The 19,504-nt window shown below is 42.4% G+C and overlaps 1 protein-coding gene across 2 annotated transcripts in view; it reads right to left on the reverse strand.

The window, feature by feature from the left end:
* Window positions 1-985: 985 nt before the first annotated feature.
* vps16 (VPS16 core subunit of CORVET and HOPS complexes) overlaps window positions 986-19,504 on the reverse strand; it is a 79,781-nt gene continuing 61,262 nt past the window's right edge. For both annotated transcript variants that reach the window (XM_068035745.1, XM_068035744.1), the window contains exons 20-24: window positions 18,530-18,607; window positions 11,352-11,521; window positions 9,134-9,230; window positions 8,937-9,040; window positions 986-1,584 (exon numbers count right to left, since the gene is read on the reverse strand). In XM_068035745.1, coding sequence (XP_067891846.1) covers window positions 1,440-1,584; window positions 8,937-9,040; window positions 9,134-9,230; window positions 11,352-11,521; window positions 18,530-18,607 — 594 coding nt within the window. In that variant the 3' untranslated portion in view covers window positions 986-1,439. The remainder of the gene's footprint in view (window positions 1,585-8,936; window positions 9,041-9,133; window positions 9,231-11,351; window positions 11,522-18,529; window positions 18,608-19,504) is intronic.

Raw genomic sequence — 19,504 nt, forward strand, 5'->3', positions numbered from 1 at the left:
GCAGCAATAAAAAATTGTAATGATTTTAAGTATACTTTTTATTGCGATATCAGAAGTCCACTTGAAGAAATGTGTTTTCTCTCTACACCTCCACCCCCCACCAGGACGGTCTGAGGACTCTCTGCTTCTTCCTTGAACAGAGGCCCAACCAGACCCCATCCACCACCACCCTCCTCCGCCTGGCTGAACTTGTTCTCACATTGAACAACTTCACCTTCAACTAAAAGGTACTGCCATGGGTACCCACTTGGGTCTTTGTTGTGCCTGTCTCTTTGTGGGATATGTCTAATATTCCTTTTTCCAGTCCTACGCAGGCACCCTCCCCCAACTCTATTTCTAGTACATTGATGCTGTTTCCAGGGGAGACCAAACGCAGATTGGGTGACCGCTTTGCAGAACACCTCCGCTCAGTCCGAAAACATGACCCTGCGCTTCCTGTCGCTTACCATTTCAACCCCCTACCCCCACCCCCCCACTTTCATGCCCATATCTCTGTCCTGGGCTTGCTGCAGTGTTCCAGTGAACATCAATGCAAGCTCGAGGAACAGCACCTCATTTACAGATTAGGCACGCTACAACCTACCGGACTGAACATTGAGTTCAATAATTTCAAAGCATGACTGGCCCTTTTTTATTTTACTTTAGTTTGTTTCATCATAATTTTTTTTTACCATGTGCCTGCCCACTGTTGTTTTTCATGTTTGTGCTTTTGGCTAGGGCTGTTCATTATTCTGTCATTTAACACCTTCTCTGCATTAATGCTTTTTCTTTCACCAGACCATTAGCACGTTCTTTGCCTTTGCCCCATGACCTCATCAGTTATTCTCTGTGACCCTCTGTCCTATCGACACCTTCCCTTTTGTTCTTTATCCCCCACCCCCGCTTTATTTGCGTAAAACCCAATACATTTCTAACCTTTGCCAGTTCTGATGAAAGGTCACTGACCTGAAATGTTAACTCTGCTTCTCTCTCCACAGATGCTGCCAGACCTGCTGAGTATTTCCAGCACTTTTTGTTTTTATTATTGAAGAAATGTATGCCTTGTTTTAAAGCAGATAACTACAAAGATAATTAACTGTGCATTCAATCTAATGCATACTTCATTGACTTTCTTTTGGTCAACAGATTAAGTAGTTTACATATTAGTGCAGACTCTGAAAATTTAAACATCAGATTTTAAAGTAATATTTCATTATACAAGATGGATCATCAAAAAATTGCATAATCAGCATTTCCACAGCAACATAATTGTATAACTAAAGTACTTCAACCTTTGCAGGTTACATTAATTTGCCATTTTACCACTCATATCCATGTGAGCAACTGTATTTCAAACATAACTGTACATGAGACTAAAACATATCTTCAAACACATAAAAAACAATTAACTTATGATCAGTGGGGAACATGGTCAGAACTTGTCACCTTTGGAAAGTATTTTATTTCTTTAAAATCTGAGCTTTTGCTCGGTTGATTTTTTCCATAATTAACTGATCAGTAGCTGGTGTGCACTTTGAAAGAATAGTGTTCAATTCACTTTCATTCTTGCGTTCTGTTGCAGTTTCCACAGCTTGATCCAGGTCTCTGTGTCAGAGAACAAAGATAAAAACAGATTAGAACTACACCAGGAGCACAATTCAAATTGTAAAACAAAGACCAAAATCCCATCAGTTTAAAAGATAAACACAAGTGCGGGAAATGTGAAATATAAAACAAAAAATGCTGGAGATGCACAGCATGTCATTTATTGCAAGAGGAGGAGGCAGGTTAATATCACAATCGCTACAGTGCAAAAGGAGGCCAGTCAGCCCATTGCGTCTGCACTGGCTCTCTGAAAGAGCAATTTCTCTTAATATTTTTGGTATCTTCAATACAACGCTGGTAAAGTTATTTTCTGATAAAATCAATGATGAAAATCTATGTCTACATCTTACTAAAACTTTATACTTGCATGTACTTCCTATCGAGAAAACCTGACTTTCGGCTGTTACATTTTTGTCAACTTTTTACTATCAGAAATTCCTAAGACTATTGTTATATTCAGTTTTGCCTATTTAATTATGTCACTGTAACTTCGACTAATCTTTCTTTATTCATTTCATGGGATGTGAACATTGCTGGCAAGGTTGCCCATCCCTAATGGCCCTCCGGAAGGTGGTAGTGAACTGCCTTCTTGAACTGCTGCAGTCCATCTGGTGCAGGTATACCCACAGTGTGATTGGGGTGGGGGGGCGTGGCAAAAGTTCCAAGATTTTGACCCAGCAACAGTGAAGGTAAGTTGATATAGTTCCAAGTCAGGATGGTGCGTGGCAGGTGGTGGTGTTCCCATGCGTCTGCTGCCCTTGTCCTTCTCGGTGGAAGAGGTCGTGGATTTGGAAATTGCTGTCCAAAGAGCCTTGGTGAGTTGCTGCAGTGCAGCTTGTAGATGGTACACGCTGATGCCACTGTGCGTCAGTGGTGGAGGGAGTGAAGGTTGAAGGTGGTGGATGGGGTGCTGATCAAGCAGGCTGCTTTGTCCTGGATGGTGTGCTTCCTCAGTGTTGTTGGAGACACACTCATCCAGGCAAATGGAGAGTATTCCATCACAATCCTGACTTGTGCCTTGTAGATGGCGGACAGGGAGAGTCACGAGGTGGGCTACTCGTCACAGAATTCCAAGCCTCTGATCTGCTTTTGTAGCCACAGTATTTATGTGGCTGTTCCAGTTCAATTTCTGGTCAATGATAACCCACAGATGTTGATAGTGGGGGATTCAGCGATGGTAATGCCATTGAACATCAAGAAGAGATAGAGTTATACAGCACAGAAGCAGGACCTTCGGCCCATCGTGTATGTGCCGGCCATCAAGCATCTATCTGTTCTAATCCTATTTTCCAGCACGTGGCCTGTAGCCTTGTATGCTATGGCGTTTCAAGTGCTCATCTAAATACTTCTTAAATGTTGTGAGGGTTCCTGCCTCTACCACCCCTTCAGGTAGTGTGTTCCAGATTCCAACCACCCTCTGGGTGAAATTTTTTTTTTCTCAAATCCCCTCTAAACCTCCTGCTCCTTACCTTAAATCTATGCCCCCTGGTTATTGATCCCTCCGCTAAGGGAAAACGTTTCTTCCTATCTATGCCCCTCATAATTTTGTATACGTCAATCAGAACCCCCCCCTCAGCATTCTCTGCTCTAAGGAAAACAACCCTTTGCCTATCCAGTCTCTCTTCAAAGCTGAAATGCTCCAGACCAGGCAACATCCTGGTGAATCTCCTCTGCACCCTCTCCAGTGCAATCACATCCTTCCTATAGTGCGGTGCCCAGAACTGTACACAGTACTCCAGCTGTGGCCCAACTAGAGTTTTATACAGCTCAATCATAACCTCCCTGCTGTTATATTCTATGCCTCAGCTAATAAAGGCAAGGATCCCGTATGCCATACACCTTCCTAACCACCTTATCTACCTATGCTGCTACCTTCAGTGATCTATGGACAAGTACACCAAGGTCCCTCTGATCCTCTGTACTTCCTAGGGTCCTACCATCCATTGTATACTCCCTTGCCTTGCTAGTCCTCCCAAAATGCATCACCTCACACTTCTCAGGATTAAATTCCGTTTGCCACAGCACCGCCCATCTTACCAGCCCATCTATATCGTCCTGTAATCTAAGGCTTTCCTCCTCACTATTTACGACCACCAATTTTCGTGTGAACTTACTGATCATACCTCCTATATTCACGTCTAAATCATTAATGTACACTACAAACAGTAAAGGTCCCAGCACTGATCCCTACGGTACACCACTGGTCACAGGCTTCCACTCGCAAAAACAACCCTCGACCATCACCCACTGCCTCCTGCCACTAAGTCAATTTTGGATCCAATTTGCCAAATTGCCCTGGATCCCGTGGGCTCTTACCTTCTTAACCAATCTCCCATGGGGGACCTTATCAAAAGCCTTACTGAAGTCCATGTAGACTCCATCAACTGCCTTACCCACATCTAATCACCTCTTCGAAATATTCAATCAAGTTTGTTAGACACGATCTCCCCCTGACAAAGCCATGCTGACTATCCCTGACTAATCCCTGCCTCTCTTAGATTCTCTCTTGTTTGAGATGGTCATTGCCTGGCACTTGTGTGGCACATATGTTACTTGCCACTTATCAGCCCAAGCCTGGATATTGTCCAGGTCTTGCTGCATCTGGACACAGGCTGCTTCAGTATCTGAGGAGTCACGAATGTTGCTGAACATTGTGCGATCATCAGCGAACATTCCTACTTCTGACCGAAGCGGGAGGAGTGCACTATTAATTCAGTCCCATTTCTCCACAGGTCACACCATATCACTAAATTTTCCCACTTACCGTAACAGCCAATTAGATTCTCTAAAATATAATAAAAGCAAAATACCGCAGATGCTGGAAATCTGAAATAAAAACAAGAAATACTGGAAATACTCAGCAGGTCTGGCAGCATCTGTGGAGAGAGAAGCAGAGTTAACGTTTCAGGTCAGTGACCCTTCTTCAGAACTGGCAAATGTTAGAAATGTAACAGATTTTAAACAAATAAAGCAGTGGTGCAAGAGATAACAAAAGGAAAGGTGTTGATAGGACAGAGGGTCACAGAGAATAACTGATCGGAAGATCTTGGAGCAAAGGCAAACGGTATGTTAATGGGGTGCTGAAAGACAAAGTGTTAGTGCAGAGAGGGCACTAATTGACAGAAAAATGAACAGCCCTGGCCCAAAGCACAAACATGAAAAAAAAGTGGGTAGGCACATGGTGCAAAAATGATGAAACAAACTAAAATAAAATAAACAAAGAAAAAATAACTAAAAATAACGAAGGGGGCCTGTCATGCTCTGAAATTATTGAACTTAATATTCAGTTTGGCAGGCTGTGCGTGCCTAATCTGTAAATGAGATGCTGTTCCTCGAGTTTGCGTTGATCTTCACTGGAACACTGCAGCAAGCCCAGGACAGATATGTGGCCATGAGAGCAGGGGTGTGTGTTGAAATGGCAAGCAACCGGAAGCTTGGGGTCATGCCTTCGGACTGAGCGGAGGTGTTACACAAAGCGGTCACCCAATCTGCGTTTCATCTCCCCAATGTAGAGGAGACCACCTTGTAAGCAGCGAATACAGTATACTAAATTGAAAGTAGTACAAATAAATCATTGCTTCACCTGAAAGGAGTGTTTGGGGCCTTGGATAGTGAGGAGAGAGGAGGTAAAAGGACAGGTATTACACCTCCTACAATTGCATGGGAAGGTGCTGTGAGAAGGGGACGAGTTGTTGGGGATAATGGAGGAGTGGACCAGGGTGTCGCAGAGAGAACGATCCCTTTGGAATGCTGACAGGGGTGGGGAGGGGAAGATGCATTTGGTAATGGCATCACACTGGACGTGGCGGAAATGGTGGAGGATGATCCTTTGAATGTGGAGGCTGGTGGGATGGAAAGTGAGGACAAGGGGAACCCTGTCCTGGCTCTGGGAGCGAGGGGAAGGTGTGAGGGTAGAGCTGCGGGAAATGGGCCGGACACGGTTGAGGGCCCTGTAAACCACAGTGGGGGGGGGAATCCTCGGTTGAGGAAAAAGGAAGATATATCAGAAGCGCTGTTGTGGAAGGTTGCATCATCAGGACAGAAGCTATGGAGAATGGAATGGAGTCCTTACAGGAGGCAGGATGTGAAGTGTAATCGAGGTAGCTGTGGGAGTCGGTGGGATTATAATGAATATTAGTAGGCAGCCTATCCCCAGAGATGGAGACAGAGAAGTCGGGGAACGGAAGTGTCGGAGATGGACCATGTAAAGGTGAGAGAAGGGTGGAAATTGGAAGCAAAGTTGATAAAGTTTTCCAGTTTGGGGTGGGATGCTCTACTTGTGCCTGAATAAAGCACACCAACCAGGTTTCTTTAATCAACAACAAAATTGACTGTTTATTATAAAACCAAGTCTTAACCAATAATGGCATAAATCTATATACGAATTGAGATATTAAAGCTCCTTATTTTCTCTAGCCCTCATGCACACGCACACACATCCAAAAACCGGTTAACCAGGAAAAAAGGAATTTGGTTTACAGCTGTTTCATAAGAATTAAAAACTTAGGCTGTCACGATCTGGAAGGAAGTTCTTCGGTTTGGCGAGGTGTCCCAAAGTTGGGACACTTGAAATCTTTCCAGGTGAGGTTGATGAACAATCTGTGATGGGTAGCCTCTTGAGTTCAGCTTTTTGTCCGTGGTTGGACCAAGGCTGTTAATGAGGTCAGGAGCGGAGTGGTCCTGGTGGAACCCAAACTGAGCATGTGAGCAGGTTGTTGCTGTGTATGTGGCACTTGATAGCACAGTCAACGACATCGTCCATCACTTTGCTGATGATCGAGAGTAGACTGATGGGGCAGTAATTGGGCCGGATTGGATTTGTCCTGCATTTTGTGTACAGGACATACCTGGGCAATTTTCCACATTATCAGGTAGATGCCAGTGTTGTAGCTGTACTGGAACAGCTTGGCTAGGGGAGCAGTTAGTTCTGCACAACAAGTCTTCGGTATTACAGCTGGGATGTCGTTAGGGCTCACAACCTTTGCAGTATCCAGTGCCTTCAGCTGTTTTTTTGATATCACATGGAATGAATCGAATTGGCTGAAGACTGGCATCTGTGATGCTGGGACTTCAGGAGGAGGCCAAGATGGATCATTCACTCGTTATGCTATTAGTCTAGTAACTCAGAAGTTGAGTGTTAAAATCCCACTGTGGCAGGTTGGGGAACAAATTCAATAATTCTGGCATCAGTTAAAATAATCATGAAAGTTGCTGAATTGATGTAAAAACCCAATTGGTTTGCTATGGATCTTCAGGTAAAAGGACCTGTTACCCTTACGTAGTGTGGCTACAGTGCTACATTATGCTGTTGACCTTTAATGCCCTCCAGGAAAATAGAGATGGGCAATAAATATCATCTTACCAGTGTTGCTCACATCTATAATCAAATAAACTTGCCACTTTCACCCAAAAATTGGTCATAAAGCTTTCTGAAAATATTTCTTCTGAATGTGAATTAAAAATTGGTAGATTAAAAACATATTAAAATTTCTAATAACCAAAATAAGGGTCAAAGTAAAAATTCAACAAAATAACATTCCACAATAATATGATCACATTTATCCATTGAATTCATTTTTATGTCACTTTAAGCTCTTATTGAAGTTTTTATTTGGCAGCTTCAGCCACTCCCAAAAGCTAAACTTGGACTTGATATTTTAGGGCAGAGCCAAGTAAAATTCTTTATTAGCTTGCTATGAGCTGAAATTGGTTTCTTCACTGAGCATGTGCTGTGAACCAAATTTCTCAGGTTGCTTAAGTACTGTTCAATTGGCTGTACTGATGGGATATTTTTCTTTAACTTCTAGCAATGTCTACTCAGTTATTTTTCAAAATTATTTAGAAAGAAAAATGGCAAATTACAGAAGCTTTAGAATCTTATAGCACAGAAGTATGCCATTTGGCCCATCAGGCCTGCGCTGGCACTTGCAACGAGACCTGGGTGTCCTTGTACACCAGTCGCTGAAAGCAAGCATTCAGGAAGGTGAGTGGTATGTTGGCCTTCACTGCAAGAGGATTTGAGTACAGGAGCAAGGATTTCTTACTGCAGTTATACAGGGCCTTGGTGAGATCACATCTGGAGTATAGTGTGCAGTTTTGGTCTCCTTATCTGAGGAAGGATGTTCTTGCCATGGAGGGAATGCAAAGAAGATTTACTCGGCTGATTCCTGGGATGGAAGGATTGATGTATGAGGAGAGATTGGGTCGACTAGGCCTATATTCACTAGAGTTTAGAAGCATGAGAGGGGATCTCATAGAAACCTGTAAGATTCTAACAGGACTAGACAGGCTAGATGCAGGGAGGATGTCCCCAATGGCTGGGGAGTCCAGAACCAGGGGTTACAGTCTCAAGATACGGGGTATGCCATTCAGAACCGAGATGAGGAGAAATTTCTTCACTCAGAGGGTGGTGAACCTGTGAAATTCTCCACTGCAGAAGGCAGCAGAGGCCAAGTCATTAAATATATTCAAGGAGGAGATAGATATATTTCTTAATGCCAAAGGGTTCAAGGGATATGGGGAGAAAGCGGGAACAAGGTACTGAATTAGACGATCAACCATGATCTTTTTTGAATGGCGGAACAGGCCCGAGGGCCGAATGGCCTACTCCTGCTCCTATTTTCTATGTTTTGAAAGAACTATTGAATTAGCCCTACTCCAATGCTCTTTCCCCCTAACCCTGCAAATCTTTTGTTTAAGTACTTATCCAATTCCTTTTTGAAAGTTACTACCGAACATGCAAGTACTGAATCATGTTTAATTTATATTGAAGTCTTTTTTTTTTAAATGAACAAAAGGAAAAATGAAATTACTGATTACATGCTTGTGGCTTTTGCTTTGGTTTCTATAAACTTCATTAAGCTGAAGGGGGTGAAAAACAGACAATGTGGCAAGAGAGAAAGAGACGGAGACGCAGACAGACAGAAACAGAAAGGAACAGAAACAGAAATGGGTTCCAGCTGTACACAGAAACCCCAGTCTTCAGAAGGAAAGGAAAAATAAAAATAAAACATATCTCCAACAGGTATGAATACCTTTAGTGTTTGAATATTACCTACCTTAGGTGGGGCAGTGTGGAAGAGTATTTTATATTGAAAATCCTCTTCAGTATGTCTAACTTACATTTACACTGACCCATTAATGTTGCAAAATGTACTGAAGCTTGCCACGGCTTGGCGTCAGATAAGAAGGGAATTAAGATTATATGGGGAGATGACCAAAACTGTATCAATTAATTAGGTTTTAAGGAGGGTTTTGAAGGTGGCAGAAAGCTGTAGCAAAAGACAGGGGATTAGGGAGCGTTCCAGTAAGTTTAAATTCCCAAAAATTGCAGTAAACATTTTTCTACTTACCCAACCATTATATATCCTTTCACTTTCTGCTCTGGAGTGACCTTCGCTACATATTTCTTAGCCTCATACTTGTTATGATGCTTTACACAGATTTCAACAAAAGGCTGGTAAATGGAAAAAAGAATTAAAAGAACAATTTTGGTAACAATTAAATATGAAAACACACTATGTAGTGTTCAGGATCATAGAGCACATACCATATACCCTATTGGGGACTTTTTGCTTTTAGAAAATTTTTCAAGTTCCTCCCAGTCTTCTTTCTGTGCCAGTGCAGCAATCTTCAGCCACCAAAACCTAAGTGCCACAAAAAAAAACTGTTACCCTTCAAAGTGATTAGGACTTTTACACTCACCATCTGGGATAAAACAATCACTTTTAAGTATGCTGTTCGTTTTCAGAGCTGCAAAATACTGTGATACCTGCTCACTGCAAATCACTCTCTATCCTTTCCTGTTTAACAAAATCAAAATCTAATCATCACCATGCATTCTGCATTAACACAGCGGCACAATTATTTAGAAATTAATCTCCTGTTTAAATAGCTAGACCAAAAATCAGTATTCCTTAGATTGTGCCCATTCTTAACTTTGTATCAGTATTATTTCTCAAAAACAATTAAAGGTATAAACTGTTTTCTCATTTCTGACATTGATTTAAAACATATACTACTTTTTCCCTCAAAGTTGATTTTTTTTTCTATTTGGCCCCTGAATTACAAAAATCTGCAACACACTATTTAGCCCCTGAAATATTAAGTATAGGTGATGCAAATACATTTCTAAAATAAAAAAATGATGTGGTTTATTACAGCTTGGTGCAACAGCAGTGAATGTTACAGGTCTGATTCTTCCTACTCTTTACACACCAGTTTTGGATTTCAGTGCAACTGTGTTCGGAATGCACCAGGTAGAAGTCAGATTTCTTTTCACAAGGTAAAGAGGAAACCATAAAAGTACATATTGGTGTGTGCCTTCGAGGCTGCCATTATCAGGGCTCTAATTTCTATTACCCATCATTATGACAGATGATTGAACTTCCCCTGAAGTGCTGTGTATAGTCACCTTCCAATCCTCATTTTACACAAGAGTTCTGACAAAAGGTCTTCCACCTGAAACATTAATGGCCCAGATTTTGCAGTTGTCAATGATGGCGAATCTGTCAGCATTCACCATCGTTACAATTATGAAACGGACAGCAATTTCTAGCATCCACACATGCACAAACACGGAAATCAAGAATTTACTTTGAGTGATTCCCTGCTTCTCTACAGGGTGCACTGTTGTAGTCCCCATAATAGAAGTCTTTAGAAATCACTTGACTTGGCAAGAACTTTCACTTTTTATGCTCTAAATTTGCTCTAAAAACCCACAAAAAAAGTTACGCTTTGTTGAATGAGGTGTAACTGAGTTTCTAACAGTGTACTAAGTCGTAATTACTGTTGAACAACATTTCTGGCTCTGAAAAATTATATATTTGTAGAATGTCAAATTTTTCCATTATGATAAAAAATCTATAGATTTTTAGATAATTACTTATGCGTAAAGTTTATTTATGATATTTATGCTTCTACTTTAAACCCACATACGTCCCAATCTTTATTTCGCACTCTGTAAAATTATGAAAAAGTGAAGGATAATCCTGGTTTGCCGTGAGAACTCTTCAATGTGAATGGCTGTTTAGCCTGCTTGATGACATCACTGTTGTAGGATGCCAGAGATCCCTATAGCTGATGCCAGGAAAGGCAAAATCCACACCACAGAAATTGCTAGATCTGTGAGCAGCTTTCTTCAAGGTCAACGAGAGTGCCGTCACTTCACCACTGACCGCAAAATCCAGGCCATTAACTCTGTTTCTCTCTCCACAGATGCTTCCTGACATACTGAGTATTCTGTTTTTAATTTCAGGATTTCCAGTACTTTATCATTTTACACAGTGGCGCAGTGGCTAGCACTGCAGCCTCACAGCTCCAGCAACCCGGGTTCAGTTCTGGGTACTGCCTGTGCGGAGTTTGCAAGTTCTCCCTCTGACCACGTGGGTTTCCTCCGGGTGCTCCGGTTTCCTCCCACCTGCCAAAGACTTGCGGGTTGATAGGTAAATTGGCCATTGTAAAAAAAAAATTGCCCCTAGTGTAAGTAGGTGGTAGGAGAATTGAGGGAAGGCGGGCATGTGAGAGGGAAAATGGGATTAATGTAGGATTAGTATAAAATGGGTGGTTGATGGTTGGCGCGGACTCATTGGGCCGAAGGGCCTGTTTCGGTGCTGTATCTCTCTATGACTTGTTAGCCTGAAATGCTAGTTATACATTAACCTGTTTTTACTTAAACTGACAAAAAAGGATTAATTTAGTTGCTACATAAATTGCTATGGAAATATAAATGAACAATTTCAATGGGAACTCAAGTGTTTTGATCATACCTTTTGTCAGGAATTTTAAAGTCTTTGTAAAGCTGCTCAGCTTGTTTCTGCTTGCTTTCCAGTAACAGTCTGTAAACAGTTTCATGTAACGGTAAATCTAGGTATGTTTTACCAGATTCTTTCTGCAAGCGAAATTGATATCGCAGCAATTTTATCTGTTCTTCTGTGATCTGGAATTTGACAAAGTGAGAAGACAGTTTAAATACACAACTGGATTGTTATTGGTAATTGTCTCAAAACAAGGAGGCTTCTTCTGCATACTAATTCGTCTTTCCAATATTCTCACCTCCTTTTCTGATGGCTCTAACAGAAGTTGGGATATTGTTCTGTTCAGGCCTCAAGTTTTGCCGCCAAGTAGCTATTTTTCATGCATAAACACACAGGGCATCATACTCAACCAAAACATACACAAATTCCAGGGCAGATCACTGATTAGCAATCCAAGTATCCTGGTTCATTTTTCTTCCAGGTCTGAAGGCAGTGAGGCCAATTGTAACTTGCCTATTGCTTCCAAATGAAGTTAATATAGAACAGAAATCAAACCGAAGTTTTGATTATTTGGTGGTGATCACATTGCTGTTTGTGGGACCTTGCTGTGTGCAAATTGACTGGCGTATTTTCTATATTACAACAGTGATTACACTTCAAAAGTACTACATTGGGTGTAAAGGGCTTTGGACATCCTGAGGTCACGAAAGGCGCTATATAAATGCAAGGCCTTTTCCCCCCTATACTACCATACCATACACTACATTTAACTACAAAGCCATACTGGTGGATGAGTCGGGGGAGGGGAGGTGAGAGAAAGGAGGGAAGGAGTTTAGTCTCCTAAAATTGTCTCACTGTATACTCAGTCTGTGAAATACCAAAGGATGCATCAGAATGTAGGAATTGTGCCCAACATACAATACAATTTAGAGTAGATTATGAAATACTTTTCCTAAGTAGTTAGTTTTCACCAATACATTTTGATACACTGCACACTTCTTATGATTAGCTTCATAAGCAATCAGCCTGCTGCCCCTTGCTGTTCAGGCAATGTACACATCAAGCAATTCGGAAAACAAATAATCCCTTCATTATAAAGGGATTGGAGTACAAGTGTGAAGCCGTCTTACTGCAGTTGTATGGGGTCTTGGTGGGACCACATCTGGAATACTGTGTACAATTTTGGTCTCCTTGGTTAAGGAAGGATATACTTGGGAGTGCAACAAATGCTCACTCGACAGATATCTGGAATAAGGAGATTCTTGTACGAGGAGAGATTGAATAGACAAAACCTATACACCCTAAAGAGTTTAGAAGAATGAGAGATGATTTCATTGAAACATAAAATCCTTAAGGGGCTTGATAGGGAAGATGCTGGGAGAATGTATTCTCTGACAAGGGAATCTAGAACTAAGGGTCAGTCATTTAGGACTGAGATGAGGACAAACGTCTTCACTCAAAGAGTTGTGAATGTTTGGAATTTTCTATCCCAGAGGGTTGTGGATGTTCAATCGTTGAGTATATTCAAGACAGAGACTGACAGATTTTTGGATATTCAGGGAATTGAGGAACATGAATATAGTGCGGGAAGGTGTAGCTGAGCTATCAGCCATGATCTTTTTGAATGGTGGAACTGGTTCAAGTGGCCGAATGCTCCTGCTCTATTCTTTATGTTCTTTGGCCACTTGGGCGATATCCTAGATGGTTCCTTGTGGAACCATATCTCAATATGAGCCCCTGCATTTAGGAGGGGAGGCGAAATATTAGAGTGAGGGAACACATTAGGCACAAATTGACTGATGAAGCTCTGAATGATAGTGTTGAAGTACTGGTTTTCTGCAACATGATGTTCAGCTGAGTCTATCTTGGGGAATCGCACCATAAAATACTGAGGAACAGCCAGTAGATATCTTGGGACAGTTATCTGGTTTCTGAAAAGGATTCCTTGTTGCCTTCCTTACTGAAGAATTCTCAACAGCAATCACATGTTGTGTGTGCACACAATCTGATACACATTGAAGAGCTTACAAATAAATTCCCCGAGGGATGTGGCTCAATATGTTCATGTATGTGGTAACCAGTACATCGAAGAAATTTCAGCCAACACCTCTAAATGGCAAGATTCTTGACTAAATGCTAGATTTCTATAATTATACCTATAATAAAATCTATTTGAAAAATGACTTCAAATTTTTCATCCAATGTTCTTCTGGTCAAAAGCAAAATATTGCAGATGTTGGAAATCTGAAATAAAAACAGCAAATGCTGAAAAAACTCAGGTCAGGCAGCACATGGAAAGAGAAACAGTTAACATTTCAGGTCGATGACCTTTCATCAGAACTCAAAATATTAGAGATGAAACAGGTTTTAAGCAAATACAGAGGCAGGGTGAGGGTGGGGAGAACTAAAGGGAAAGTCTGTGATAGGGTGGGAAGGCAAGAGAGATGAAATGATGAAAGGGATGACGGTGCAAAGGCAAAAGGAGATGGTAATGGGATAAATAAAGAAACAAAACATGGGTATATAGGGGGTGTAAAAAGGAAAAGCAGAATCATCACAAACAGCTGCCCTCCAAAGAAAAAGGGGCAGAGGTTGTGATCTGAAATTGCCCAGAAGGCTGTAAAATGCCTAACCAAAAAATGAGGTGCTGTTTCTCAAGCTAATATTGAGCTTCATTGGAACAATGCAGAATGCCAAGAACAAAGAAATCAGAGTGGGAGTGGGGCGGAAAATTAAAATAACATTGGTTTCCTCAACGTAGAGGAAACTGCATCATGAGCAACTAACACAGTATACTAAATTGGAAGTACAAGTAAAAACAATGTTTTACCTGGAAGGAGTGTTTGGGACCTTGGATGGTGGGAAGGGAGAAGGTAAAATGACAGGTGTTGCATCTCCTGTGCCTGCATGGGAAGGTGTTATGGTAAAGGAAGGGGTTGTTGTGGTGACTAAGGAGTGGACCAGAGTACCAAGGAGAGATCAGTCCCTTTGGAATGCCGAAAGGGGAGGGGGAAGGAGAAGTGTTTGGTGGTGATACAGTGGAGGATGATCCATTAAATGTGGAGGCTGGTGGGTTGAAGGTGAGGATAAGGGAAACCCCATCATGGTTCTGGGAGGGAGGGGAAGGGGTAAGAGCAGAAGTGTGGGAAATAGGATGGACATTGTCGCGGGCTCTGTCAACCACAATGGCTGGGGGAGGGGTGGGGGGAGAGAGAGAATTCTTGGTTGAGGAAAAAGGAAGACATATCGGAAGTTCTGGTGTGGAAGGTGGTATCGTCAGAACAGATACGAGGATGAAGGAGGTACTGGGCGAATGAAATAGAGTCCTTACAGGAAGTGGGGTGCTAGGAAATGTAGTCAAGGTAGCTGAGAGTCAGTGGGCTTATAGTGGATATTGGTTGATGGCCTATCAGGTGTCAAGGACCGCAAGTTACAACAACTTATGGATACCAATGCAGCTCCAGATCCTGCTTGCCCTTCACTTTTCCCTTACTTCATTACTTCTTCCAAAATCACCTCTTGCTGTGTTTCCACTATCCCCATTGACCTTCCCCTCTCTGATCCCAAACATCAGTCCTTAGCAAAGGCCTCAGTTTCACTCCCTTATGTTCCGCACCTTAGTGAACTTTGAGCTTGGAACAATACTGAGCTCTTCTTTGGTAGCTTTCACCTCCCCACCCATTTCTTTGGCCAGCAGTCTTCCCCCTCGCACACCAGACCCTCTCGCTTGTCTTCAGAATTCTCATTCCACCTGAACCCTTCCCACCGGCCTCTTACCCTCCCTAGATCTTTTCATTGAGAACTGCCACTGTGACATCAGCCACCTCAATTTCTCTGCTCCACTCCACTGTAACTTATCTCCTTTTGAACTTGCAGCACTCCATTCTCTCAGGTCCAATGCTAACAATGTCATCAAACCTGCTGACAAGGGTAGTGCTGTTATTTGGTGAACTGACCTCTATCTGGCGGAGGCCGAACGTCAACTCTGACACCTCCTCCTTCCTCCCCCTCGACAATGACCCCACCACCGAACATCAAACCATTGTCTCCAAGACTGTCACTGATCTCATCTCCTCTGGAGATCTTCCCTCCACGGCCTCCAACCTCAGTCACCCAAAACCACACAGCCTGCTTCCAGCTCTTTCCCAAGATCCACACCCACGACAATCTATCGTTTCAGCCTTTCTTGCTCTACTGAATTGCTTTCTTCCTTTCTCAACTCTTTCTTCTCCCTTGTCCAGCCTCTTTCCACATACATCCGCAGCTCTTTCGACACCCTCTGCCACTTGAACAGTTTCTAGTTTCCTGGCCTTAACTGTCTTCTTTTCACAACGAACGTCCAATCCCTCTATAACTTCAACCGCCATCAGGACAGCCTGAGTGCGCTGTTTTTTCCTTGAATGGAAACCCAACCAGTTCCCATCCACCACCTCCCTCCTCTGCCTAGCTGAACTTGTTCTTGCATTGAACACCTCCTCCTTTGACTCCACTCACTTCCTCTAAATGAAGTGTTACTATGGGAACCCATATAGGTCCTAGCCATGCCTGCCTTTTCATGGGATATGTGGAACATTTTTTATTTCATTTCTACTCAGGTCACCACCCTCTCTTCTTTTTCCAGTACATTGGTGACTGTATCGGGACTGTTTCCTGCTCTCACCCTAACTTCCAATTTCCCCTCACCTTCACATGGCCATTTTCCAACTCTTCCCTTCCTCGACTATTCTGGTTCCATTTCTGAGGATAGGCTATCGACCAATATCCACTATCAGCCCACCGACTCCCATATCTACCCTGACTACACTTCCTCCCACCCCGCTTCCTATAACGTCTCTATTCCATTCTCCCAGTTTGTTCGTCACCATCACATCTGTTCGCTCAATGCCACCTTCTACACCAGTGCTTCCGATGTATCCCTTTTTCCTCAACTAAGAATTCCCCCCAATGCACTGGGCTTGACAGGGCCCTCAACCATGTTTGTTCCATTACCCCCACTTCTGCTCTCGCCCATTCCTTCCCTCCCAGAACCACAATAGTATTCTCCTCATCCTCACCTTCCACCCCTCCAGCCTCCACATTCATTCAACGGATCATCCTCCACCATTTCTGTCATCTCCAGCCTGATTCTACCACAAACACATCTTCTCCTGCCCTCCTCTACAGTATTCCAAAGAGACCCTTTCATCTATGAACCTTTGGTCCACCCCTCAATTATCCCCAACACCCTCTCTCCTTCCATTGGTACCTTCCCATGCATGTTCAGGAGATGCAATACCTGCCCTTTTACCTCCTCCCTCTCACCGTCTTGGGTCCCAAATACTCCTTCCAGATGAAACAATGATTGTACTTCTTTCAATTTAGTATACTGTATTTGCTACTCGATGAAGTATCCTTTATGCTGGAGGAGACCAAATGCAGATTGGGTGACCACTTTGCAGAGCACCTCCGATCAGTCCCTGAGATTCCAGTCACTTACCATTTTAATTCTCTGCCCCACTTCCACTCTGATCTGTCCGTGGCCTCATACACTTTTCTAATGAAACTCAAAGAAAGCTTGAGGAACTGCAACTCATCTTTCGATTAGGCACTTTACAGTCTACTATACTCAACATTGAGCTCAACAATTTCAGATCATAACCTCTGTCCCCACTTTCTCAGATGGCACCTGTTGGCGATTCTGCTACTCATATAGACCCATCTTTTGTTTTTTCTCATTTGTCCCATTACCATCTCCTTTTGTCTTGCACCATCACCCCTTTTGTCATTTATTCCCTTCTGCCCCCCTTCCACCCTATCACAGACCTTTCCTTTAATTCTTTATCCCTCCCCTCCTTCCTCATCTCTGCAGTTGCTTAAAACCTGTTACATCTCTAACATTTACCAGTTTTGACAAAAGGCCATCAACCTGAAGCATTAACTCTGTTTCTAGCTCCACAGATGCTGTCGGACCTGCTGAGTTTTTCCAGTATTTTCTGTTTTTCTTAAATTTTAAACCAGCTGATTAAAGAGCCACTCTGATTGAATGTCAAGGTAGCGCAGATTTTGAAAGCAATATGAACCATACTACACTACAACTTGCATTTACATAACGCCTCTAACGCAGAATAATATTTCAAGGCGCATCAGAGGCGCAATCAGACAAAAATGGACACTAAGACAAAGATGATGTTAGCAGAAGTGACCAAAAGCTAGGTCAGAGGTTTAAGCTCAGCTTGAAAAAGGGAGGGAGATGGAGAGGTTCAGGGAGGGAATTCCAAAGTGTGGGGCATTGATGGCCATAGGTACAGCCACCAATACTGGGGCACAGGTTGAAGCGGATGCATAAGAGACCAGAGTCAGAAAAAGAGTTCACAGGGAGGATTGTACAACTGCAGGAGATTATGAAGATAGTGAGAACAAGGCCATGAAGTGATTTGAATACAAATTTTAAATTTGAGACATTGTGGGACCGGAAGCCAATGTAAGGATAGGGAAGATATTTAACCCTTTGAAATTTAGTGTAAAATTAATTTCAGTGAACTTTTAGGTGCCACTTTTCTAATAATATTCCGGTTAAAGGTCCTTAGAAAGTTGCTCAATGGCCAATGTGTCAATGCAACAATACAGTGCTCCATAGAGCACTGACGCAATAACTTTTCCCCACAACAGACTCCAGACTTCAGTTGGATTGTCTGGTGACTTTTTTTGGGGGCGGGAGAGAAAGAAAGGGGAAAAAGAAAACTGGATTCGGTAACTTACCCAAGCCTTATGACTAACTGCAAAAATAAATATCCCTCACACCCCTAAAAGGAAATCAAAACGCAAGAGTTCTATCGCATAAAACTGTGCAGAAAACTACAGGGGATCTACAGCACAGAATGCAGTGCAGGCTTAGGTTTGAATTCTGTTGTCACCACTGCAGCACTGATGATTGTTCACTTCATTGCATTGCATCTAGTTGGACAAAGCCCAGAAAATTGCCACAGCACTGAATGAGATAGACAAATGCATAAACTGCATCAAAATGGAAGTCGAGAACAAAGAAAAGTAACAGTACTGTCTTCCTCTATATGGTCTGTAAATGTTACACAACACAAACCTTACTGAAGATCTTCCAGTGGTGCAATTTTATTGCAGCCTTTTAAACTATACTCCAGCAGAGGGAAAAACCCAGCCAGGTACTTGTATTTTTCTACCATTTCTATACATACCTTGGCAGCAAATTCATTCTTAGCTTTATTGTATTCGTCAACAGCACTCTGCAAAGCGGCTACTCGTCCCTCGATTGTCTGTTAAACAAAAAAAAGGATTTAAAAAGTGAAAAGGGAACTGCAATTTAAAATAAAAAAATTATGACAAGAAAAATGGTAAATTCAAAAACTAGAAAATTCATAGGTAGAGGAAGTGATCTGGTGTAAATGTGACATCTAACGATTTAGATTTACCACTTTTACACTAATCACATGATCAGCAATTTGACGCAGAGACCTGCAGTTTTTGTTCAGTTCAGATGCTTGCTAAAAAGCTGATTTCTGAGCAGTTGGATACATTTTGCACAAGACTGCTACTGCAACGCTTTTAAAGTAAATACATTTTGCCAGCTCTCAGCTATTATTAATTACAGCTTTGGAGAAGCGAGTACAACAATATAGATATCAAAAGAAGAACTGTGGCAAAACCAAAACATTCTGCAATGCACTTTTATACAATTTTAGGTTGATGGGATAAATGCAATCTAAAATGGTATTGTTGTTCTCACTGCATCCTGAGATCCACTCTCAGTGCCATGTGCTGCCACATGTACACACTTGACCTCTCCAGCAGCACCGACTCACCTTATCTCAAAGCTGTCCTGCTCCGCAGTTTCATTTCATCCTTCGCCATCCGATGGATTGACAAAAAACTTTTTCTCTTCTTTTCAGGTGTTAAGCAATGCAAGCTCCAACAACTCCTGAGTACCAACGCCCCTCCAGATCTTTCCCTTCATTCCCCTCTGATCCCATCTCTTCTTCTAATTCCCATTCCATGTACTCGCAATACCCTCTGATCTTTCCCCTCTCTGCGCTGACCAATATGTACTTAGCAAAGGACTCCCTTTTATCCCCTTACGTCTCCACCTCAACTGAATTTCACGCTCAGCATGACATTGAGCTCTTCTTTTGTTGCCTTTGCCTCCGGGCTTACTT

This window comes from Heterodontus francisci, chromosome 7 (genome assembly GCF_036365525.1).
Source record: "Heterodontus francisci isolate sHetFra1 chromosome 7, sHetFra1.hap1, whole genome shotgun sequence".
In the NCBI taxonomy this organism is placed as follows: Eukaryota; Metazoa; Chordata; class Chondrichthyes; order Heterodontiformes; family Heterodontidae; genus Heterodontus; species Heterodontus francisci.